Source organism: Malaclemys terrapin, chromosome 8, assembly GCF_027887155.1.
Source record: "Malaclemys terrapin pileata isolate rMalTer1 chromosome 8, rMalTer1.hap1, whole genome shotgun sequence".
NCBI lineage: Eukaryota > Metazoa > Chordata > Testudines > Emydidae > Malaclemys > Malaclemys terrapin.
The window spans coordinates 99,320,749-99,347,602 of NC_071512.1; the positions used below are offsets into that span (position 1 = coordinate 99,320,749).

Consider the following 26,854-nt stretch of genomic DNA (forward strand, 5'->3'; position numbering starts at 1 on the left):
TTAAAAACTACTTGCTTACAAAATCAGACCGAAAAATACAAAAGTGCCAAAGTACACTAGTACTGAAAAATTGCTTATGTTCTCATTTTTACCATATAATTATAAAATAAATCAATTGGAATATAAATATTGTACTTGCTTTTCCATGTATAGTATAGAGAGGAGTATAAACAAGTCATTGCATGACATATTTGTTTGTACTGACTTTGCTGGTGCTTTTTATGTAGCCTGTTGTAAAACTAGGCAAATATCTAGATGAGTTGATGTCCCCCCGGAAGAACTCTGTGTACCCCACGGGTACACATACCCCCTGGTTGAGAACCACTGCTTTAAGAGACCAGTGAGTCTCATACTCCTCATTCAGCAGCCTCCAGTCTTACCTGCTACATCTCCTGTTGCCAACACTTGCCATACTCAGACATCAAAGAGTTTTCTTGTAAGCAAACCACAGTTATTCCTGTAAAATAAGAGGTGATCCATTTCCCCTGTTCATCATTCTACTAAGTTAGAAAGCTAAGTCTCTTGTAAAGCTGCCATGGCTTAATAAAGCCAGTCTAGCTTAAAAAACTGAACTTTGTAATTAACATTCTGTTAGCATAAATGAGCAACATTGTTAATAAAATATAATGTGGTTTTGTGTCTGAAAATTTACAGCTAGATGAAAATTAACAGGCATATAAACCCACATCCTGCATGCATTGTTATTGTGAAATTGTTGGGTTTGACATCTAAGTGGCTCACTCCCCTGTATCAGGAGGGGATTGTCTTGGAACCATTACAATCTGGGACCTGGCCTGCAAATGCAGATGTGCGCTCCAAATGACAGACCATGGGCCCTCAGTCAAAGCAAACATTCTGTCCATCCAGAATAAGTGTTGAATGCACCCCCCTCACAACTTCGTTTTCTTGTAAAATCCTCTTCAAACATAAATGGATTTCTGAAATGCTTCTTTGAGTGATTAACATGATCCGTTACAATCCTCACGGGGATCACTGCAGCAAATTAGTTAAATAGGAACATAACAGATATGTTTATTATTAGGTATACATTATTAAAACTTAACACCATACAGAAAGTATAGAGTTACATAACTATTCTTGGAACTAGATCCCCTATCTTTATGATGTTGGTTGCTATGAATGTGTTTGTTTTCTTTGCTGATTAGTCTTGTGCAGTAGTTTGGCCCTTCTATTCATGTGCATTTGCTTGATTCTGCTAAGCCATGGTGGCAAAAAGGACCAGTTGTGAGGGTGGCTTTTATCTTCTAGATGCTTATCCACTAGAAACTGGACTGAGACCAAATTAATTTCACAGATGTCAGACGATGGCTTTTGGTCACTGCCAGTCGGGGCTAGATTTAAACTGGTGAGCCAAAAGAAAAAGGCTCCTTTTATCAATCCTACCCTAAAATACTCTCTCTCTCCGTCTCTCTATATATAATGTCAGTGTTGTTGCCCTCTAGTGACTGGTGCATAGAAGGTGAGGGATTTCCTAGTGGGAACTCAAAAGAGATCTCCGTTAGCTTAAGTGGTAGATGTTTGTGTTTGTGGAGCTGAAGAACCCAGGGCTGCCCCCCCATGCCCTATGTGTGTTTGTGTGATTTATATCTCTGTGTTTCTACTACACAGAGATTTGTTGGATTATCCCACTACCAATTATCTAACCCAGCTAGCCACCCCACACTTAGTTCACTTTGAGTTGCAGTAGAAAAGGAGTGTGTTGGGGATTTTTAAGAGTAAATGAGAATTAAAACAATAATGTGTTTGATTGCAGGTATAATGTTGGGCAGAATGGGTAACAGTGGAGTTCCCTTGGTCAGTTTTTGCCAGTGTTTAAATGAATCTGTCATGAAGATAGTGGCAGTTGCTGTGTGGTAAGTAGCTGTTTTATCAAGCAAAAATATCACTTTTAAAAAGTTGAAGTATATTTCAACAGGAAAAAAATGCTCCGAGATGATGTAATCTTGTTTCCAGGCAAATTCATGAGGGACAACAACCTCAACATTGTATGGTGCTAGCATCTGAAGGAAGTTATACAAACATTCCAGGCCAGATGCTGGTCCCTGGCTCTGTTCCCTTTGCACTACTCCAGTGGCATAAAGAGGACAGAGAACTGCCTCAACACAGATGCCAGGGATTCCCCTAACAAAGGGGAATTCCCGGGTGCCATAAAGCAACATATTTAGGTCTATGCCACCTCCTCCAGATGTAGATGGCATGGCCAGTGGTGTGGGCAGGGGCATGATGGGACAGAATCACAGTGCACTGCTCTCTGGCAATCCCCAACCAGCAGAGTAGGCCCTAAGGGCTACTCTAGCCAACATAACTTAGAATGTCCGTAAATCAGATTGCGGGCAAGTTTGACCCCAGATCAGGAGAATGGAAAGGTGGCTTAGACCTGGTCTAACAAAAGTTAGCCAGTAGAATTCATCTATTTTTAGCAGAGCCAGGCACACATCCATACTCATGTCTGTCTCCTATTGAAATAACCTCAGTTATTGCAAAATTGCTATTCCCCATTCTGGAGCAGGGCAAATCCCCTACTGGTGTAGTTATATCAATACAATAGCAATGTGGATGTAGTCTGACAGAGAAATAGCTATACTGGTAAAAAGTCATCCCACTACAATCCCAGCTGCACTGCTCCCTGTCTGGTAACCTTTTTGACCAGGGGTCAGAGTGACTGGAAGTTCACTTGACTTTAAATGGCCCGTGCATGTGTCAGAGCCACACCTGTGGGGTTACAAGCTACCTGGTGTAAGAGAGAACATAAATCCTTACCAATAGAAGAAGTATGGCCCACCTTCATTCCCAATCCCAGGTCCCAGGCCAACCACAGCTCAGACAGACCTAGGGGATCTGGCTCTCTGTTTTATGCAGTTTATACCATCGACCCAGCTGGCTGTAAATGAGCAGATCTGAAGATCTGAAGGGGGGGGGGCTTTTAAAATATAGTTGACATTCCCTCTTTACATCAATGTTGCTAATTTAAGAATGGCTCTTCAGCACTTTTGTGAACAGTCTTACTAATGAGTAAATAATGAATACATTGTAGTTATTTAGCCCCTTCCATCTGAGGATCTCAAAGTGCTTTACTGTACACACAACAAGACTGTGAGGTAGGAAAGTATCACTGCAGCAGCAGCAGGGCCCACCTTATCACTTGTAGCCCAGAGATTACAGCACTCGCCGGGAATGTGGGAAACCCAGATTCAATTTCCCCCTTTCTGCCAGAGGGGGGTGAAACGATTTGAATGGGGGTCTCTCACCTCGCTCTTACCCCATGACTGCTCCATTGTGAATAAATACTTAAACAGTCATGACGAGAGAGAGAGAGAATGACTCTGTAGTCCAGTGGGTAGAGACCCTGCTCCACTCCCCCTGCTCCAGTCACTGTTTCATTATTTATCCATACTGGAACATCTTCAGCAGGAGACAATGTGAGCAACCTCCCCTCCCCTCAACCAGAGAATCCCATAGCGCAGTGGTTAGAGCAGTCTCCTGAGAGGTGGCAGACCCCTTTCAAATCGAGAGAGGAGGGAACAGAACCGGGTCTCTCACAACCCAGGTGAGTGTGTTAACCCCTAGGCTGTTATAAGGTGGGTACCAGAACCACCTCCTCTTCCTGTTGGATTCTGAATGGGACATTATCTGGTAGGCAGCCCCTGAGCATGCCTTCTGGATCAGGTCCTATATGCAACTTAGGTGTCTGAGCACCTATCTTGTCCTGGTTTGTGAATCACACTGGGGCTTAGGCAGGAGATAGGTATCCAGACCCCAAGAGTGAGGCAGCAGTGCATATGCCCAGAGGCAGAAAAATAGGCACCTAGGGAACTATTACCCTGAAAACTTAGGTGCAGAGTGAGTTTAGGCACCTTCAGGGTTCAGCAATAGTTTTGTAGGTCACACTGGATCCAAACCTGGAACTAAGGCACCTTAGTGCCTTTGTGGATCTGGGCCTTAAATACTATGGTGATGGGAACCTTAAAATGCATACATTGAGGGAGAGATTAGATATACACTGCTTTAATTAACAAATTGTATTGAAGTGTGTTGTGTGTGTCTTACTGGCCAGTCAGTAGAAAACAGAGTAGCAGCCGTGTTATTCTGTATCCGCAAAAAGAACAGGAGTACTTGTGGCACCTTAGAGACTAACAAATTTATTTGAGCATAAGCTTTCGTGGGCTACAGCCCACTTCTTCGGATGCATAGAATGGAACATACAGTAAGGATATATAATCTTCTTACTATATGTTTCATTCTATGTATTCCATTCTATGCATCTGATGAAGTGGGGCTGTAGCCCATGAAAGCTTATGCTCAAATAAATTTGTTCGTCTCTAAGGTGCCACAAGTACTCCTGTTCTTTCAGTAGAAAACAGTATCATTGCTAATAATTTGATATAAAAACATTTCCCCAGAACTCATGAATGGAAAAGGAAGACAAGTCCAATCCTGCAAGGTGCTCCTATGAAATTCTGAACACCCTCCATGCTTATTAAACACTGCGTGGTCAAGTCCTAAGTCTGTATTGAAATGAAAGTGCAGGAACTCGTTATCTCACTAAATTGTTTGGTGGAAATGATCTGTCTCATAGCAATAAATCTCCCTCTCTTTTCACTTAGGTATTTTCCTTTTGGAATAGTGTTTCTTATTGCGGGCAAGATCTTGGAAATGGATGATCCTACAGCTATTGGGAAGAAGCTGGGCTTTTATGCCATTACTGTGGTTTGTGGCCTGGTGGTTCATGGACTGTTCATTCTGCCAATGATGTACTTCTTTATCACTAAGAAAAACCCCATTGTTTTCATCAGAGGGATTCTTCAAGCCTTGCTAATTGCTCTGGCCACATCATCCAGGTATTAAGCACTGATATTACTAAATACCTATGAGGTCCTAATTAGAACTGGCTGAAACTTGGAAGTTCAGGTTCGCAGGAAATGTCAATATTTCAAAATTTGATTTCATTCCAATTCTGAACCTGATGAAAAATTAAATATGGCCCCCAGGATCTCAGCAGCTGGTGAGTGAAATTGCTGCTATTTGGTGGGTGACAGCTGTGAAACAGACAAGAATCATGTCAGTTTCACTCAGCAGATGCTAGGGCTTCCAGAATTTGTGCTAATTACTGTCAATATTATAAGCATCATTATCCCCATTCTACCAATGGGTAAACAGAGACACAGAGAGGTTAAGTGACTTGCCCAAAGTCACATGGAGAGTCTGTTCCAGAGCTGAGAACAGAACCTAGGAACTTCGATTGTCTCCTGGTCTACCTAGTCTACATTGCATCCGTATGTTCCTGAAATCATAATGGTTCCAACTAAGGCCATAAAAATTAAGGGACTGTCCACATCTCTATTATAAATTTCATTTTACAGGATGTTTATAAAATTTAATGACTTGCTAACTGAAATATAGTACAGTATATTTTGCAAAGTGAAATCAGGAGCAAATTGTGTTTTGGCTGGCTTTATAAGTTCTAATAAAGTTTGAAAGTTTAAGGATATTTTTTAAGTTTGTAGCTTCAGATGCGTTTGTATTCCCCAGACTCACAGATGATGATGATCTTACAGTAATAGATATTAATGTTGGAAAAGACCTTTCAGGCTCCCTCTCAACCCTCTTCCCTGATCCCACTAAGATTTCCTCAGTCCTGGTTCTGAAAACCTATAATGCTGATGACTCAACATCCTCACTAGGTCATTTATTCCATTACTTAATTCCCCTTACTGTAAGGACATTTTCTTATCTATTCATCCTGTATTTTTCCTTCTTTAGGACTTGTGCCTCTCATTGTTTTACCTTTCTCAGCTCTAGAAAGTACAGTTTGTACTGTAGAAAGTTAATGGCATTTTTCACCAGGTTAGATTCCCATACTTACCAAGTGTGGTCGTACTGGGGCTTCATAAAATAGGACAGTTACTTCCTTTGTCGCACAGAAGATTCTCTTCCTTCACATTTGTGAGTTCATAGCCAATGCATTATTCCCCTGATCTTTTCTGCCTCATTGCTTTCTAAACAGCTATTTCCTCTTTTGATTGAAGCAGGTCATTATTTCTTCCTCTTCGTATTATTTTTGGTTTCTCTCATCACCTGTCTGCCTCTATCTCTGAGCCCATCAGATCATTCTTCAAGTATTAGCTACCTTCTCTGTAGTTTAGTCTCTAAATGTACGGGTTGGTCATGATATCATGAATTTTCCAAAGTTTCTTTTCTAAAATGTACCAAAATCATAAGTCATAGATATATGGCAAAAGTCAGGCCTGATTTCTAGTGACCAAACTACAGACCCAAATGTCTAAATTGTGTTTTGTCTTTACACAGCCTTCCTCGATAGTCTGCAATGCCAGGGCAGACAACAGCAGAAAATTGTGCACATTCTCAGATGACTCTGTGCATAGCTTTGTATGCTGCATGTACAATTGCCCGTTTGCAGCAACAGATGCATTTTTTTGCAAGTGCAATGTAGACTTTTTTTAAAAAGCAATACATTATTTGGTGTTTTTCCTCTTAAATGGTAGCATCTTGTGATGAGATAGTTGAACTTTTCACCTTGGTTACAGTGAGAAGAATACATACTGCACATAACTGAGTTGTTGCCAAAAGAACATGCACAAATAATTGGTTTTGGAAAGTAAAGCTGCTTCTCCTGACAGTCATCACATCTGTATCTGATTAAGTAATACTTGCCACAAAGGCAACATATTAATATTAATAATACAGGCATTGGATTATCAGATCATTTTAAAGCAGAACAAAAGGTTGGCCTCCTAATGTGTCTCTACCGTATGTTTCTGCATCAGTGCATGCCTACATCTAATCATAGACAGAACACTGAAAATCAGTGTTCTTGTATTAAATAGAGCCACCACCAGGTGTGGAAAGATTTCTTTAGTTGAAGATCATAACTATAGAAAAGACATACCATGCACAAAAAGTGAGACAAATCACTCTTGGGAGATTTCCCTGTTCATGTCAAGGGCCAGCTGTTTTCCTTGCCTATTACTATTAGTTATTATGGTAGCACTTGGAAAACCCACTCAAAGATCAAGGCCACACTGTACAAATACCTAGCAAAGATAGTCTCCATTCCAGCGAGCTTACACTCTAAGTGTCAGACAGGATACGACAGGTAGACAAGACAGACAAATGGGAGTGGGAGAGTGGAGATGGGAAGGATGAAGAGTTTTAAATACAGATTATACTAAATAAAGCCATGGCCAAAAAGTAAATTATTCTTCACCTGGCTCTTTATATGTAGCAACACTAATGTAGACTATGACAAAGCTTAGCGAGACTCTAGTGGATAATTCATCTTTTTACTGAATTTAGTGTTAGTGAAAGATGATGGAATGATAGATCAGGAATCTAAATACATCTAGCTAACCACAAATCAGGTAAAACAAGGCAGTGCCAGCGCAACCCTCCCCACCCCGACTCCTTAATTTGCCTTATCTTTGTTTTTCAATGATCCTTTCTGAGGGTCATTTCCCATAGCTAATTTAGTTCTTGGCACCTCGACCAAGACTGCAAGTAAGGGTGCCACTTTGTGGAAATGGTGCTGGTAGTACTGGGATGTGAGCACCTGTCCACTACAGGAACTGTAAGCCACCAAACAGTCATCTCATTGCAATGGCTTCACTGACGTAAGCGTAACTGGAACCCATAACCTATAAGTGAGGGGTTCTCCATCCAACAATCAGTCCCCATGTGCTGTCCAGTTTTATCACTTTTGATGCCAATGACATGCTTAGCATTTGTATGGAAATGTCAAACATATAGGGCAAAATTCTGACTTATTTGCACATATATATTGGTGGAGGGAAGAAAGGACAGAAGTTTCTTTTACCCTCCTCCTTATCCCCCCAAACAGTGCACCCATACAGGACCATAGTAGAACATGTATTTGTTCCCTTACATGCTTGGCAGGGGGTCCCAGTGACATACTAGGTAGCATTCCATAGCCCCAAAAGGGCGAGGCCAGCTAGTTTGGGTGTTGATCCCAGGCTCTTAGGCCATGGGACATTGTTTGGCTTTGGTGACAGGCACTAAAGGAGGTGCAGCAATGAGGTGTGGTCCAAAGTATGCTGTAGTCTGGCCCCTCTGAGCCATCCTGCCTTGTTTAGTCAGCTTGGCTCAGGGAACATCTGTCACTGTTACGATTCCTCCACCCAGGCGCCTCTCGCAGTGTGAAGGTCAGAATTTGGCTAATAGATAGAATGTCCCTTGGTTTGATTATAATTTCCCTAGGACATGTAGAGGTCTTTTTTTCTCCATGGTCATCTTTCTACAGCGTCAGTGAATCAAAGGCAGCATCTTCTCAATAGTGCATCCCATCGAAAGAGGCAGTTCTCTTTTCCCCTGCACACAAAGTGTAAATAAAATGTGAACATTTCAAGGGGCTTTTGCTTCTTATGAAACTCTGAGACCTTGGCTCTTGTGCAGTGTAAATTAAAGACAGATTTAACGAAAGGGGGTGTAACTTAATTCTTGATTAAGTCAGCTTGTTGACTTTCTGGAGCAATAATAAGAATTAGGATTCATTTGCAAGATAAACAGGCAGGGCTAAACAGCTGGAGAAGGAGCTTTTTCTATAGAGACTGGCTCTTCTATTACTTTGTGGCCTACATTAGCGCTTTGCATGACTGAAATATTGGTTTGTATTCAATCCTTGCCCCTGTACAATCACTAAAATGGAGTGGGATAAATCTATAGCTGTTTTGCAATTGCTTGTCGGTAATACAGTCCTGAGTGGGACAAGATGCCTCCTCTCTTTACTAATGGCTTCAGGAAATCTGAAGCATATTTAGCTATTTAAAAACAGTGCTTTAGATTTAGCCTCAAGGTCTGGGTTAAGTGTTAAAACCTAACAGTTTCCTCAGCATTTGATATTAGACCCCCCAAAGCTGCTTTCACTAACACTCAGTTAGGTCAGGTCTACACCAACAAGTTAGATCAGCACAGCTACATCACTGAGGGGTGTGAAAAATGGTAGATTTGAGTTTCATTTAAAACTGCCACGTATCAGAGGGGTAGCCGTGTTAGTCTGGATCTGTAAAAAGCAACAGAGTCCTGTGGTACCTTTAAGACTAGCAGATGTATTGGAGCATAAGCTTTCGTGGGCGAAGTGGGCATTCACCCACAAAAGCTTATGCTCCAATACATCTGTTAGGCTAGGTCTACACTACCCGCCTGAATCGGCGGGTAGAAATCGACCTCTCGGGGATCAAGGAAGAGGAGAAGAGAGAACAAAAATAGGATGTGTGCAATTCTTGGTCAATCAGGAGCAGTAATTTCAATTTGCCCCCAACCTAGCCATTCTCAGGTTTGTGATTTTAAGCTGTTCTCCAGCTCACTAGGGATCAAAATGTGCTACCGTTATATGGCTGCTTAGTGGTGTGTGTGAAATGAGTCGGTGGTCTCTGTCTCCGGGTATGTCAACACAAACTGCTACCGCACCACTGCAACTGCACAGTGGAGGCACTTCAGTGTAGACACTGCCTAGGCTGACGGGGAGGTTCTCCCATTGGTGCCGGTCATCCACCTTGCCGAGAGGAAGTAGCTATACTCCCAGAAGAATTCATCCAACAACCTAGTGTTGAAAATCCACACCCCTGGGAGATGTAGCTGTGCTGATGTAAGTTCCCAGTATAGGCCAGCCCTAAATCTTCTTAGTGCACAGATATCTCTGTCCCAGTTGGCTTCTTTGTTTGCAGCCTCAGCAGAGAGGGTAAGGAATGAGCAGGCACAGACACTCAACTGTACTTTCACTGGTCCACAGAAGTGATCCCACCAGTTCATCATGGTTTAGGAACCTTGCACTTTGTTTGTCCGCAGATCAGATACAATAGAGGGTTTCAGTCCCCAGGGCTATTTATCTGACATCTTTCACCAACACTAAATTCACTTGGAGGGCTGGGAGGTGAGAATTTTGGAGAGTTTCGCTCAAGGAGCAACCTGTTTTTTAAATAATCCTGTTTACTGTGTAGCCATTATGAATTGTTGCCTAAACAAGTATTTTATTTTGGGTTTGGTGTCAGTACTCAGTAGGCACTGGCACAGTCTTAAGGGCATACACTGTCCTCAGTCTGTGTTCAAAACTCCCATTGTTAGTAGGAGCTGAGGCCCTTAACTTTGATAAGCAGGAGGGTGGGGGGGAGAAATCCTGTGTAGGCACAGGATCAGACTTGCACTTTAATAAAACTGCACTATTTACTGTATGGCTGAAGGGAGATGGGGTGGGACTGAGACATGTCCTCTAGCCCTATCGGAGCCTTGAGGAGATCCTTGCTTTTCATCAGGGGTGGGCAAACTACAGCCCGTGCGCCATTTTAAGCTGGCCCTTGAGCTCTCGCTGGGGAGTGGGGCGTGGGGCTTGCCCCGCTCTGGTGCTGCAGCCGGGGAGCAGGGTCAGGGCCGCTCCACGCAGTTCCCGGAAGCTGCGGCATGGCCCCGCTCCGGCACTCCAGCCAGGGAGCAGGGTCAGGGGCTCCTCTCTGGCTCCTATGCGCTCCAATGGCCCCCCTCCAGCACTACAATGGGAGCTGCAGCAGTGGTGCCTGCACATGGGGCAGTGTGCTCCATGTAGGAGCCGGAGAAGGACATGCCGCTGCTTCTGGGAGCTGTTTGAGGTAAGCGCTGCCTGGAGCCTGCACCCCTGAGCCTCACCCAAACCCCCGTCCCAGCTGTGATCCCCCTCACGCCCTCCGAACCCCTCGGTCCCAGCCCAGAGCACCTCCTACACCCCAAACTCCTCATCCCCAGCTCCACCCCAGAGCCCATATCCCCAGCCCTCACCCCCCAACACACCCCACTCCCCCGTCCCAGCCCAGAGCCCGCTCCTGCACTCTGAACTCCTCATTTCTGGCCGCACCCCCAACCAGAGCACTCACCCCCTCCCGCACCCCAACCACAATTTTGTGAGCATTAACATCCCACCATATAATTTCTATTCCCAGATGACCCCTTGGGCCAAAAAAAAAGTTTGCCCACCCCTGCTTCATATCTTACCCTGCTTCAAAGCTTATCATCAGGGCCATCAGCTTTCTGTCTAACGAGGATGGGGTGGAATTTCTTTCTGAAAGTATCAACAGTGATGTTTTGTTTCCAGAGGTATCACAATTGAGCTGCATGATACACTTTCCTTCCTTGACTCTTTGGTGACTAAACATACACTATGGCTTCTGTGGCACCTCCAGCCCTTGCTTTCTACCTTATAGATTATAAGGCCAGAAGGAACCATTGTGATAATCTACTCTGACCCCCTGCATAACACAGGCCATAGAACTTTCTGAATTAATTGTTGTTTGAACTAGAGCATACTTTTAAGAAAAACATCCAATACTGATTTAAAAAATTGTAGAGTGGGAACTGAATGATTGTCTCTTGCGTAACAGTGCAAAGCAGAATTTGCATACACACACTCAAGTGCCTTGTACTCATTAAACACAACTGACTTGCTCTTGCTCTCACAGAAGCTGTCAGGGTTCCCTCCCCACTCTGAACTCTAGGGTACAGATGTGGGGACCCGCATGAAAGACCCCCTAAGCTTATTTCTACCAGCTTAGGTTAAAACTCCCCCAAGGCACAAATTCTTCCTTATCCTTGGAACAGTATCGCTGCCACCACCAAGTGAGTTAGACAAAGATTCAAGGAAAAGAACCACTTGGAGTTCCTGTTCCCCCAAAATCCCCCCAAACCCCCTTTCCTGGGGAGGCTTGAGAATAATATACCAACTAAATAGGTTAACGAAGTGGGCACAGACCAGCCCTTTGATTTTTAGGACACTAAAAACCAATCAGGTTCTTAAAAGCAGAATTTTATTATACAGAAAAAGCAAAAGAAGCACCTCTGTAAAATCAGGATGGAAGGTAATTTTACAGGGTAATCAGATTTAAAACACAGAGGATTTCCTTCTAGGCAAAACTTTAAAGTTACAAAAAAACAGGAATAAACCTCCCTCTTAGCCTAGGGAAAATTCACAAGCTAAAACAAAAGACAATCTAACGCATTTCCTTCCTATTACTTACAATTTGTAATCTTAGATGCTTAGTTCAGATATGGCTTTAGGAGATGTATTTTCCCTTCCGTGGTTCCTCGCTGACCGGAGAAGACACACAAAGAGAGACAAAACAAAAACCTTCCACCACAGATTTGAAAGTATCTTCTCCTCTCATTGGTCCTTTTGGTCAGGTGCCAACCAGGTTATGTGAGCTTCTTAACCCTGTACAGGTAAAGGAGGGATTTCATGCTACCCTTAGCTGTATGTTTATGACAGAAGCCAATGACAAAACTCCCATTATCAGTGAAGCCATTTGGGCCCGATACATAAGCAGACAGAAGCGAAGATAGGAAATAGTGCTTGAATGCATACAGCATTGAATATGATCTATATGCAGGGGAAGATAGATGAGTTTGCTGCTTTTAATGTTATTCCCTGAGGATAAAAACAGCTTTCAACATGTGTTTGGTTTTTGTTTTGGATGTTTTGCAGCTCAGCCACATTGCCTATAACTTTCAAGTGCTTGTTGGAGAATAACCATGTTGACAGAAGGATTGCCAGATTTGTGCTGCCTGTTGGGGCCACGATCAATATGGACGGAACTGCCCTATACGAAGCGGTGGCAGCAATCTTTATTGCTCAAGTAAACAATTATGAGCTGGATTTTGGACAGATTATTACTATAAGGTATAGACCCAAAACCCAGCAACCTTTCCATTTGACTCATTAAATCTGTGATGTTCTCTCATTTGTGTATCAAGCACATTACTGCATCTGCAATGTTCAGTTCAAAGCTTCCTGTAAGATCAGGGCCAGTGTGGAGGGAAATCTTATTAGCCCTATTAAAACAGACGTGACCAGAGAAATATATTGCATTTCAATTTGTTAAACTGGCTTTTTTAAAATCCTTCGCTTTTAGGCCAGTTGTAGCTCATTCACTTAGGATTACAACTTTGTTGCTCACAGTGTTTAATTTTTCCCCCTTGAATCCTATAAAAAATGAACCCCTCCAAAGGCCTGTGCTGTTGGGGATGCACTTCCAGTGCATAGGATGGGGAGTATGTTAAGAACACACCGGCTCCTTCCCTCCACAAATAACTTTCAACATTGTAAACTTAAATGGTAAACTCCTCAGCATAGCGCTCTGGCCCTTTACACCACAGGAGGGCCAGAGCAGCATTCAGCAACCCTAAGTAGCACAGCAGACCAGGGGAGGATTCATCAAGCGCAGGCAATATGGAAGACAGCTGTAAGGTTGCTTCCCAAGGACCCTTCAGATGTCTCCATAAAACAGGGGGAGGCCCGGCACAACAGGAAGAAGCATGGCAGAGAGATTCCACTGCATGGCCCATAGGGCAACCCCAAGGAGGCTGCTGTAATTTACACCCCCAGGGCTATTTAAGTTACAGAATGGGCCTCTTCAGCCCCCAGAGGAACCCAGCATGCGAAACGCATAAAGATGGTTTAAAGCCATCATAGTTTCCTCAACCCCTGGGCTGTAAATTCTGTGCTGAGCCTCTCAGGGGTGCAGCACAAAGTCTCACTCCACATATTTTCTCTGTGTGTTTTATAAAAAAAAGTCCTATTTTTTCTCATTGGGGTTTTGTCATCCTTAACCTAAAACTGGAATAATTAATTATCCCTTCCTTCTGAAAGAGAGGTGGCAAACATTCAGGAACTGCTGAACAGCTTGGGTGGAAGGCTACTTGAGACAGGAAATACAATAGGAAAAGAAATAACATACGCTCTGTGTAGTTTTCCTCTAAATCATTATGTAGCTCAGGTTTTAAAAATTACTTCCACTGCTGCTGCTTGTAAAAGCAAATGTAATAACAAGCTCACTGGCTAAAGAGCACTAACTATAGATTCTATATTTTAAACACAGGGGAGGGATAGCTTAGTTCTTTGAGCATTGGCCTACTAAACCCAGGGTTGTGAGTTCAATCCTTGAAGGGGCCACTTGGGGATCTGGGGCAAAATCAGTACTGGGTCCTGCTAGTGAAGGCAGGGGACTGGACTTGATGACCTTTCAAGGTCCCTTCCAGTTCTAGGAGACAGGATATCTCCATAATTTTATTTATAATTTAATACCTTCTTCTTGAAAATAGCATAACCAATCCTAAATAGAAAAAAAAAAAATTCCAACCAGCTAACTATTGCCAGAATAATTTCACTGCCTGCCAAAGAATGCCTCAGGAGTGAAACCTGCAGGTTTCCAGCAAGGAATGAATGATTAGAAAAACATTCATATAATGAGTAATGCCTGACCACATTAAAAATCTACCTACCTACCATCTACCCTTTGACCTCATCACCATCATATCTGGGCATGTTTACACTGTTGTGGCCTGCACATCTTCAGTTCTAGTGTGTATAAAACCTGAATGACAACAGCAAGAGAGTTTTTTCAATTAGCTTCTTCCTATAACTGGGGTCTGCTTATGAATTAATGGGTCAATCTGGCCCATATGAGCTGTTGCCTTCTCACCCTGTACTAAAAGTGAGAATGGTCATGTGCAGGACTATGGATATGTCTACGCAGCTGGGAGAGACATTTCACAGTCCAAGTAGCCACACATGTGCTAGCTCTGCTCAAACTAGCCTATGCTAAAAATAGCGTGTGGCTGCAATGTCATGGGAGGGGGCTTAGCCTAGTCACCTGAGTGCAATCTTGGCCAACCTCCTGAGTACATATTTGGGTGGCTAGCCCAAGCTGCCTGTCATGATGCCGAGGCCACATTGCTATTTTTAGCACACCGGCTCATGCAGAACTAGCACATGTAAGTCTACCCAAGCTGGGAATCACACTTCCCAGCTACTGTGTAGACATACCCTTAGTCTTTGTGATCTACACTTCAGTTACATTTTAATTAGAGATGGGTCCAGAACAAAGATAAAAACAAGTGGTATGTTATAAAAATCATCCAAATGGAAGAGGAAGATGGGAAGGGTGATTTGGAAGATTAGAGAACAAGAAGCATGATGGGAGATGGAAAGAATGTATGTTGTAAACTCCTCGGAGCAGAACCATGTCTGCTCATGTGCCAAGCACAGGCTTCATGCCAATAAATAAGGGGATATAAGTAAAACCAGAGTAGGAGGAAAGGGACAAAGGAAGATTAAAAAACAAATCAAAGAGAGGGGGGAAATCAAGGATAGAATGGAAGGAAAGAGAGGAAGAAAACAGATCGTTAACAGTGATGGGCCCCAGACCAAAATCTAAGCTTGCATTCCACCACTGAATCTAAACATCATTGGTCTATGATGGGACAAACACTCTCTAGATTTAGATGCTCCCGCACTGGGAGATTTGAAATCTGGATCCAACCCTGAACATTCCCAAATTTCAGGATGTTCTGGTTTGATTATTTATTTATTTACTTACTTACTTATTTATTTGACTCAGCCTATTATGAAGATAGAGTTGAGCTGCAATCCTGGATTGAGATCTGGGGTTAAGATTGCAGGGGCTTGTTGAGGCCCATCTCTGTAGAAGTGAAAGAACTAAAGACACTCTCCTAGCCTTGCCAATTTCCTTTTAATGTAATTATGTCAACAAACATCTCTATTTGGGGCCACTGTTTAGTGGCTGACTTTGTGAAGTTGGCCTGAAAAATAGCATGAGCAACAGCAGAATTCCCTGATCTTACTAATTAAGGGCCCTATACTTGCTTCCAGTTAAGTCACTGGTAGTTTTACCACTGACTTTAATGGGAGCAGGAGCAGGTCTAAATCCTGGTTGGCAACCCAGTCACAGAGGTTCTATTCTGAAATAGTTTGGTGTCCTGATCAGCTGTCCAGGGAACCTGTAACATTCACCACTGAATTTCATTTCCATTTTGTACATTGAGATCATATTCCTTTCTATTTAGGCTAGGCACACCACCATGGTATCCAAATGCCATACAAGCTTTAATTTTTTTCAAATGGCTTATACATCTTAATTTTCACTCTCTCTCTGCCACATAAGGAATTTATTTATGTATTGTGGGAAAGCTAAGACTCCTAGTGCCATTGATTCATTGTGTGGGTTTCAGTAAGTCAATTAATATCTCTGTACCTCAGTTTCCTCATTGGAAAAATAGGGATAATAATAGTTTGAGGCTTAATTAACTAATGTTTGTAAAGAATTTTGAAATCATGAGATGACAGGCACTGTATAAACGCAGATGGTTATCACTTACTATTTCCTTTAGTAAGTCACCCACTTACTGTCTTTATATTTATGTTTTGTCTTTTTCTAGTAGCTGGCCTAGCTCTCTTCCTCCCATCTGTCTCTTTCCAAGAACATACCCAGTCATTTATGCTCCTGGAAAAGGGAATCCATTTCCCAAAACAGTACTAATTAAATATAACACCGAACAAATATGTAGTAGGGAGTTTAAGCCTGCATGGAAACTAATATTTGTATCAGAGATGGTCCAAACTAGAATCCTGGATCTGAGACTCCCACCCACTGAACATGGGGAAGAGGAACTCAAAATAGTACCCTCAATCTGAAAACACTTACGCTTTGTCTCACCTAGATCATGATCCAAACACTCTGACTCAGTCCCATTTCTTATTTGAAGTCAGACATTTGGTTCAATACTCAGTGTCAAATAAAAATGACGTTTTCAGCTAATTCATTCACTATTTGTATTGTGATAGAGCCTAGAGTCCCCAGCCAAGATTGGAGACTGGCACTCGTGCTAAATACTGTACAAAGACGTAGTGAGCGGCAGTCCTTGTTCTGAGGATCTTACAGACTAAGTACATGAGGCTGGCAAAGGATGGGAGACAGGAAACATTAGAGGAACTGAGAGATATAGAAACTAAGTGACTTGTCCAAGGCCACATGGGAAGTCTGTGGCAGAGACAAATTGAATCCAGATGTCTTGAGGTCCAGCCTAGTTCCTTAATCACAAAACTATCCTCTTTTCCAGAGGATGGAATTTAAGTCTGCCAGATCCCCCTGCCCTCTTCCTGCCTGGCTGAAAAATATGAGAATCAAACAGGAGTAGTGACTGGTTTCTATTTTCCAGAAACATAAGAGAAGGATGAAATCATTCATGCTTGCTTCATACTTAGACCCAAATAGATGAAGCCAGGATCTAGGATGAGCGCCTCACCCCTACTCCAGCCCATATATGCTGTCTAGAAGGGCTAGAACAGCATAAAAGGATTGGCCAGGGAGGGTTCCCTTGGAGCAGGAACTACAGACAACATTTATTAGGTTCATTCCTTGCCATAGGGTTTACACTGAGGGTGGATGTATATCAACTGCAAGTCTGTAGTATGCAGCATTGAAGAGATTCTGGGGACAGGCTGACATCACTGAGACAGGCCCCCACAACTCTTTAAATTACATTGAAGGCTGCAAATCAGCCTAGGATCAGGAGAGTGCAAAGGTAGCTTAAAGCCACCTTAGCTGCCCTCACTTCCCTTAGCAGGGCCGTCTCCAGGCACCAGCTTAACAAGCAGGTGCTTGGGGCAGCCAAGGGAGAGGGGCGGCACCTGCGGCAATATGGGGGCGGCAGGTCCCTCACTCCCTCTAGGAGCGAAGGACCTGCCGCTGAACTGCCACCGCCAATCGCGATCGCAGCTTTTTTTTTTTTTGCTTGGGGCGGCAGAAATGCTGGAGCCAGCCTTGCCCTTAGGTCAGAAGTTCTATGCTATGACTTAGAGGTGCAGCGCAGAATCTGACCATTGGAGCTCTCCTACTTGGCTGTAGGGATAAAAGATGAACATGTAGCAGACTAATGTGCCCCATTCTAGCCATCTGGCTGATTTCTAATCACAGTTCATAAACTCCTGTTGCAGTGGTTTGTATGTGAGTGATTCTGGTCCAGAAACAGTCATGTAGAGAGACGTTGTTGCTGTGTGTTATTTCCAGCCATGTGATATGGCTGTTAAATCTTATTGTTCCTCTTCTTGTTTAAAGTATCACAGCAACAGCTGCCAGCATCGGTGCTGCAGGGATCCCACAAGCTGGCCTTGTGACTATGGTCATTGTTCTGACATCAGTTGGGCTGCCTACAGATGACATCACTTTAATTATTGCAGTTGACTGGGCATTGTAAGTAACTTAGTGTCTGAACCTTCCTTCCATCTGCAAATCAAGTTGTTTTTCTGTACTCTGCATGTCAATCCATAGACGCTTAGGGCGTCAGAGCTGTCACTTCTGCACATCATAATCACTGGGAACTTCACAGAGACAGCAGGGATAGAACTCGAGAAAGCACCTAAACTAACAGAGACTCTTCATTAGCAGTAGAGGGTCTACGGCCAGAGCTAGCTGAATTAATAACAAATACAGTAATTTATTTTGAATTTCAGCTCTTTCTTTCAGGGTAGCAGCCGTGTTAGTCTGTATCCTCAAAAAGAACAGGAGTACTTGTGGCACCTTAGAGACTAACAAATTTATTAGAGCATAAGCTTTCGTGGGCTACAACCCACTTCTTCGGATGCATATACAGTGAAACATATATTGAGGAGATATATATACACACATACAGAGAGCATGAACAGGTGGGAGTTGTCTTACCAACTCTGAGAGGCCAATTAAGTAAGAGAAAAAAAAAACTTTTGTAGTGATAATCAAGCTAGCCCAGTACAGACACTTTGATAAGAAGTGTGAGAATACTTACAAGGGGAGATAGATTCAGTGTTTGTAATGGCTCAGCCATTCCCAGTCCTTATTCAATCCTGAGTTGATTGTGTCTAGTTTGCATATCAATTCCAGCTCAGCAGTCTCTCATTGGAGTCTGTTTTTGAAAAACCGAAGAAGTGGGCTGTAGCCCACGAAAGCTTATGCTCTAATAAATTTGTTAGTCTCTAAGGTGCCACAAGTACTCCTGTTCTTTTTGCGGATACAGACTAACATGGCTGCTACTCTGAAATCTGTTTTTGAAGTTTTTCTGTTTTAAGATAGCCACCCGCAGGTCTGTCATAGAATGACCAGACAGGTTAAAGTGTTCTCCCACTGGTTTTTGAGTATTATGATTCCTGATGTCAGATTTGTGTCCATTAATTCTTTTGCGTAGAGACTGTCCGGTTTGGCCAATGTACATGTGCCAGCAATGCCCCTCTGCCATGATGGCATATATCACATTGGTAGATGTGCAGGTGAACGAGCCCCTGATGGTATGGCTGATGTGATTAGGCCCTATGATGATGTCACTTGTGACACTTGTCTTTGTGAATTGTCCATGAGCAGATTTCAACTTTCATATCCTTCATTATTCAAAACTGTTCAAGTTTTTGGTATCTAAATTACGAGCAGTTCAGTTCTCAACTCTGATAATGCACAGGCCAGGTCTACAGAGATAATCTAAATAGTTCAGTATTTTGTCAGTTAACTCAACTGTTGGCATTCATGCTCAGACATGATAACATTTTGCAGTGTAGATGAGGCCATAGTTGAACAGTTCTGATTATATAAATATAATACCAGTAGATATAATACCCTCTCTCTATTTACAATAGCTGCTTTTCTTTTATTCTAAATAAGTCCTACAATTTAACATTTCTTCATGATTCCTCTTAATACAGTAAAGATCCATTGCACAAGATGCTATAAAAGTGCAATTACAAATTCATTGTATTTTATTTAAACTTACAACATTGAAAGTACTTTATGAAATATTAGGAAAAAAAAGTTGGGCTTGTGCCCTTTTTTGTTTCTGTATGACGCTTAGAGAGCCTGAAGGTTTATATTTTTTTACATTTATTTTTTACTTTCAAAAATATCAGAAATGTCAAGTCTGGCCTTTCTTGGTTTTGCTGGAGAACTTCTGGAAGGTTTCAGGAATGTTTACTGTGACCTCTAACCTTTAAAGGGCAAGGGTGTTGAATCGATAACAAAGCCATTCTTTAATAGTTAATAAAGCTCAACAAAAACAAGGTGTTTAAACACTGACTAAAAAGCTCTTCCCCTCTCAATTACTCAGTTCTGCCTCAATACTTGTAAAGTCACCATTTCACTATTTATCCAGTCATCAGAGCCATTCAGCTTAGACAAGACTTGAATTTCTAGTGTAAAACAGCAGAAATTTAAAACAAACAACAACAAAAAACCACTTCAGGCTCTTTCTACACTATACAAAAATCAAAGACGGGTGCATGCCCAATTTTTTTTCCTTTGCAGATCACCTTGAGTGAGAAGGTGATACTTACATTTCTTGGACTAGTGCTTGGCAGTTTCATAAACCTATAGGTGCAAAGTGAACTGATCTGTTTATATTGTGGTTAGCTTTACAAATATTTTCATCATTACATTTTGGGGTAGAAAAACATAAAGGTTGCTTAAGTGATCTGATAGGACTGCAATCTCCATTACAATGCATTAGTTGTACTGCTTGTACAACAACTCATTTAGGTAACCTTAGTGGGTACGTGAATGTAATAATTTTCTCCAGTGCCCAAGAAAACCCCCCCCCACACTTCTTACCTACTTTGTTAAAATGCTGAGTACAAGTTTTGTATCTGATTACATATAACTGTACCCTCTTATCAGACCCCAAAATAGCTTCTTCCTACTCAAAGTGCCTCTAGGCAGAATCCAAAGCTAACGATCCAACATGTCTTTCCAAGAGTCAAAACTTATTAACCAGCTAAGAAAAAACTTGTAAGACTGTAACAGCACCTCCTGCAAAAACCTGCTGGAACTATATTTTTGCATTTTACTTTTACTTGTGAAGCTCTTCATCAAAGCAGAGTCAAATGCAGTAAGTTAAGGCTAAGAGGGATAGACACATCTAGGTCCAGATTTTCAAGTGCAGTGGACATGCAATTTTCATGTGTAGTTACTGTAATTGTAGATGTAATTTGGATAACTGCATGCAGGTGCATCTAATTAGGCATGCAAATACATTTGCAAATTAGGCATGCAAATTAAGCATGCATAAAGTGTATGAAAAGTCTGGCTCATATTGTTTAAATCCACTGTGTTCTATATGCTTTGAAATCTGAGTAGTATGATAGTGGACCTTCATTCACTTTTATAAGCCAAACATCTGAATGATTCTGAATCTCAGTTTTATTATACAAATTCATAAAGTAAGTTACCAATATGATAAAGTTTTCAATGTATTTCACACACAAAAGGATACGATTAGTTTGAAATACATGCAGTGTAGTTGTAGCCATATTGGTCCTAAGATATAAACGAGACAAGGTGGGAAAAGTATTACCACACCTACCTTGTCTCTCTAACTTGAAATACACCTCTACCCCGATATAACGCTGTCCTCGGGAGCCAAAAAATCTTACCGCGTTATAGGTGAAACTGCGTTATATCAAATTTGCTTTGATCCTCCGGAGTGTGCAGTCCCCCCACCCCCTGGAGCACTGCTTTACCGCGTTATATCCGAATTCGTGTTATATCGGGTCGCGTTATATCAGGGTAGAGGTGTATTGTCACTTGGAAATAATGTATTAAAAGTAGTTTCGGATACTACCCTTGTCAATGAGTCCTATCAATATTTGTGGTTTTACAATCCATTTTTAAAAAATATTTTTTCTTAGCATTGCTGTGTGAGAGACATGTACAAACAGGGAGAAACAGATTGATTAACTGACTAAACAGGGAGAACACTGAAATTGATACCAGGATATGAGAATCGTGAAATCTATTATACACAAGATGCTGTCAAATGTACAGAGTCAATAAACTGAAAATATTCTCTCTCATTTCTTTCTGTCCTAGTCTTAAGTGTTACTTGTAACAATAGCAGGTAAGGTGTATTCAGACAGGAGTGTGATATGAGTTGACTGTTTCCCGTTAGTTTGATATTGCTAGGAAAGCATTGTTATTTGGGTATGTTGTTCTGGAAGACAGTAAGAGGCAAATTGCAGACTGTACTACACACAGTGATCTCCTTATCCAGCATTCTGGGTGCTGTGATTCTTCATTTATCAGGGACCTGCAAGATACTGATTGCCCTCAACTCACTTGAGTTGAGGAACTTGGCATTTTGCAGGATCAGTCCCCAAATCAGACAATATTCTGAATTTTTAATATCTAAATACTCAAATACAATACTATTAATAGAGGCAAATAGCTCACAGATTGTGGAGAAAACAGCAATGCTTATACTTGAGTTGATTTTTTCTAAATATTTAAAGTGTTTAATCGGTATGTACCTGTTGCAGGTATGACTATTTCTAAGATGGAGCACCTGTCACCTAACACCACTGTTTTGTTTGTCAGAGACAGATTTAGAACAATGATCAATGTCTTGGGAGATGCCCTCGCTGCTGGAATCATGGCTCATGTCTGCAGAAAGGAGTTCACCAAGGATGGTGATGAGGTAAGAACAAGACAAAATGAGTCAGTCTGGAGCAATGAACTCCTTGTCAGTATAAAAATATTTTAAACATCAACTTCTCACATTCATTTATTCTGGATTAAATTTATATTAATGGAAAGAACAAAATTAGGCTATGGATCAAAATGCAAAAGTAGGTAATATTTGTAGCATTTGTGTAAAGGATTTACCTTTTTTTAGGAAAGTACAGAAGATACATTATGGAGTTTAAACAATTGATTGTTGCCCTTTAATGAGGGATGATATTTTAAACTCTGGAGGTGGGGAAAGAAAGTAACTCCAAATATAGGATAGCAGTTGGATTTCATCACTGTGCACCATCACCTAACTAAGCAGGTAGTGTCAGAGTCATGGCTTTTTAAAGTCATTCCCAAGAGTATGGCCCTACAGTGCAAGGTATTTGTTTGAATACTGTACCACTAGAGAGCCCAGAACACTATGTTGTGGGCTCTATAGCGCATTGCACAAAATGCCATGTGCCACATGTAGGACCCTCAGGAATACGTATATAAGAATTAAATGGGGCCAGGGGTGTAAATAGAGCTCTACAAAAGTCAGAAGTTTTTTCCATGAAATTTTATCCATGAAATTTCTCTTTCCATTTTGGGTGAGTTCACAACTCCCAATGTTTTGCTTTCTTGTGAAGTTTTGGGACAATGCGCTTTTTTTTTTTTTTTTTAAATATCAGATCATGCAAAAAGCCACTCTGGCACAAAAAATCAGATTGTGAAATTATGACCAGAAGCAAGATGGCAACCATCTTTGTGCATGTGCAGAAAAGGGCAAATGAAGAGTATGTTCATGCTCACAGTGAATATGGTAGAACAGCTCACAACACCCACTGCTAAAATAATCTTCCTCCCTCCACCACTGCGAACATGTTACTCCCCTCTAAAATCCCTCCACTGGCATCTTCACCCCTCCTACATCACATACAAGCCCCTGCTTCCATCTCTGCTTTTCTTTCCTCTTACTTCTTCTCACAGTCCCTGTGCTCTAGTCCCTTTGTTTCCTTCTCCCACTGTTCTCTTGGTGTTTTCTTCCATGCCTCTCCTTACACCTGGAACGCCCACTCCTGGTTCAAAAGGTGACCCCTCTTCATTCAAATCCCTTTCTAAATCAGATTTCTTCCACCAGCCCTATTACTACTAGTCCACCTAAGTGTTAGTTCCCAATCACTTCTGTTAATTGGAGTGCCCCCAATAAACTTCCTCTGCTCTGCCAGGACAGCTTGTAACTGAGTGGTTCTCTCTCGCTCTTCATGGGGCAGGACTGTGTGTTTTTCTAGGTCTTGCATAGCATCCAGATCATGCAGAGCTTAACTAAATAATAGTAATAAGAATAGTAAATTATTATTGATCATTTCTCCCATTTTACTGCCTAATCTTTCTGGAGAATCCCCATTGTCACTGCTTGATACAATGTGCTCAGAACATTCAGACTTTCATGTTTTGTTAGCTAGGATCTTATACTGAGAGGTGCCGAGCACCCTCAACTCCCATTGATCACAGGATGGAGCCCTTAAAACTTAGCTAAACTAGGAGCCTTTTTTAAGCATACAGACTAACAGAAACATATTTAATCCATTATGATCATCTAGTCTCACCTTCTGACTAATACTGGACTCCTGACATTTATTACTGTATTTAGTACTATTATTTTCCTTTGGAGGAAGGTTCTTAAAACTCTGTCCTGGAGCATCGTATTCCATTCAAATATATAACCCAATCCCCCTGAAGGATTGTAAACTTGTTTGCAGGGAGATTTATTTTCTGCTTGGCACTCAATAACCATCTTAAAACATACCATTAGTCGTCTTTATGTTTTGGCTGCACATTTAGTGTAGTTAGTCATATATACCCAAAGGGCAGGTTGTCTCAGCTGCAAGCCCACCTCCTCCCTCTGCCAATATTTGCGTATTGTTTTCCCCATCAGACCATCTTGGTTTCTATTTTAAGGATATTTCAACACATTACTTGTGAAATCAATCAATAAAATCCTCTTTTCCTTTGAAACAGCACAGAGGGAAAAACTTATGTTAGCTCAGAGGTCTAGTAGGTTGGTAACAGAGAGGCAAAGAGGTACCAAAGCATAGACCGACCAATGGTCTATTCAATCTGGTGTCTTGGCCTCTACATTATACTTCAGAGAAAGACAAAACCCCTCATAGCATCAGTAGACAATAAGGAGGAGCCCCATGATAATGCAGTATTGTACATGACTCCATCTGGCCCAGACACATTAGGGTTTGTAACCCTTGTAACTTGGTAGTCTAACTGTGGGCGTTTTCCCTACTCATCTCTTTTGAGGATCTCACTAAATTATTTGCATTGATCAAATCCTATGACAATGAACACTGATTCCCGGTTGATTATATGTTTCATAAGTAGTTTTTCCTTTTTTCTTCTTTGCATTTGTTTACATTTAAGTTTCTTAGCTGTCTCTTGTTCATGCAGGAAGGAATAGGGAGAGACAGATTTTTAAAGATATTTAGACACCTAAAGATGCTGGTAGAGCTTCTGAAAATCCCATTAGACATCTATCTGCATCTTTAGGTGCCTAAATATCTTTAAAAATCGGGCCCAGGGTGAATATAAATAGACATTCACTTAGCCATTCATCCCTTTTCTAAGCAAAGAGACATATACTGCCTTGAAGAATGGTTGAACTTCCAGTGATAACAGCAGTTCTGCTGATGGACCAAGGGCCAGATTTACTAAAGTATTTAGGTGCCTAAAGATGCAGATAGGCAACTAGGGGAGGGTTGGGGAAAAGTGCCTATGCAGGTTAGGCACCTAACTCCCATTGACTTTCACTGAGAATTAGGTGTCCAACCTGCATAGGCATTTTTTGCCAATTGCACTAGGTGCCTATCTTCATCATTAGGATGGGATTCATTGCCTGTGTTTAGCAGTGATAATATGCAGCATCTTGCTGTTTCCCACATAGGTGCCATTGATCTGTGAAACTAAACCCATCAGCATTCATCAAATCATGGCTTACCAGAGAAATGGTTGTGTGAAGAACATGAGTGAGTCTCATGGACCAGAAACAGTGAAAGCGTTTCAGCACCATATACCTATACAAGTGGAGCAAGAACTAAACCCAGCGGAGAACCACACAAAGAAATCCAACAGTAAAGACCACTGCGCTATTGAAATCAATGAACTGGAAACAAATGTGTAATTGCTACGTTTGATGGTATCTGATACCCAGTGACCTGGTACCCAATCACTACCTCACAGCTGGAGGGAGGACTCTGTCTTATATGGAAAAAAAATGTGGAGTTATGGTCAGCATGCTTGTACTGGAGCTAGGAGACTAGCTGTGATGAGAAAAGATACAAGGCTTGAAAGAGATAGGGGGCTTCTTAGGGGGATGATTTTTAATACTGGGAAATTAACCAATGGACAACTTTGGTTCTCCCTGGGCAAACTGATTTGATTCCAGTATAGTATCTGACATTCCTTTCTTGCTTTTTTTTATTTAACCCCTTTTTAATTATTTCTGACAAAAGCCTTTTTTTGCCTCTCACTAATTATGAACATGGTATTTATGTAGATGTATTGCTGCCAGAAACGAATTTACAAAAGGTACTGAGAGTGTACTAATTTTGTCTTCTCTTCTACTCCTTAAACAAAGAGTTTACGCTTAGTTTTAGAATAGCACTAAGAAAATTGCCTGATCTCAAGAGGCAAATCTTTTGTAACTAATAATGCCACAAACTGAAAGCAAAGCAAAATATTTATCTTTGCAAGAAAACACATTTAAAAAGCTATTCTGTTATATACACTTCAAAGATAGGCATCAAACTGCAATATATGGTTCAAAGATGTCTAGATTCTTGCAAAGGATGGTTTGCCTTCTAAGTGCCAGATCCACACAGAATTTTTTAAAAATCTATCTCTGCAGTAGAATCAGTACAATATACCTGCAATGGCAGAACCATGCAAGCCCTAACACATACGCACAGGTGCTAAAGAGTGTTCACTGTTCTCTTCTTTCATTTATAGACTGTTCCACTGTAGATGTATAAGCTCAATTCTCACAGCTCTTGACGAATATGCTTCATTCCAAGGGCAGACTAAACACAGACTGGAACCCAATGCAGATGAGTAATATTTGGGTTTTGCAGGGAGTTTGCTGTGGAAACTGGCTTTTTATTTTTCATTATACCGTGGGTTGGACTATACTGAATGTTGTCTCTTTTTTTAGCCATTACTGAATCTTTGGTTACAATAAATTCTGCTGGGTGTGTTACCAATGTTTGCAATGAAGAACATTTTTAAATAAACCCGACATTGTGAAAATAGGTTATCTGTGCACTTCTAGAATGAATGTATTCTTACTTCTCTGTTCAAAGCTGGGATGGGGGCGCGGCATGACGTGCTCAGAACATTCAAACTTTCATGTTTTGTTAGGTAGGTCTTGGGGGAAAAGGATTTCTGGAAGGATACAGAACCAGGTAGGTACAAAGATCACAAACTATTTCCTGCCAAATACCTGTGTATCTTGTTATTGTTATGCCTGCCACATCAGT

General features: G+C 41.5%; 1 protein-coding gene across 1 annotated transcript in view; it reads left to right on the forward strand.

Moving 5' to 3' along the window:
• SLC1A7 (solute carrier family 1 member 7) overlaps nt 1–26,606 on the forward strand; it is an 83,458-nt gene extending 56,852 nt beyond the window's left edge. Inside the window, exons 6-11 of the mRNA XM_054036515.1 lie at nt 1,775–1,874; nt 4,626–4,859; nt 12,497–12,691; nt 17,928–18,062; nt 22,197–22,296; nt 25,264–26,606. Of these exons, the coding sequence (XP_053892490.1) occupies nt 1,775–1,874; nt 4,626–4,859; nt 12,497–12,691; nt 17,928–18,062; nt 22,197–22,296; nt 25,264–25,500 (1,001 nt within the window). The 3' untranslated portion in view covers nt 25,501–26,606. The remainder of the gene's footprint in view (nt 1–1,774; nt 1,875–4,625; nt 4,860–12,496; nt 12,692–17,927; nt 18,063–22,196; nt 22,297–25,263) is intronic.
• The last annotated feature ends 248 nt before the right edge of the window (nt 26,607–26,854 follow it).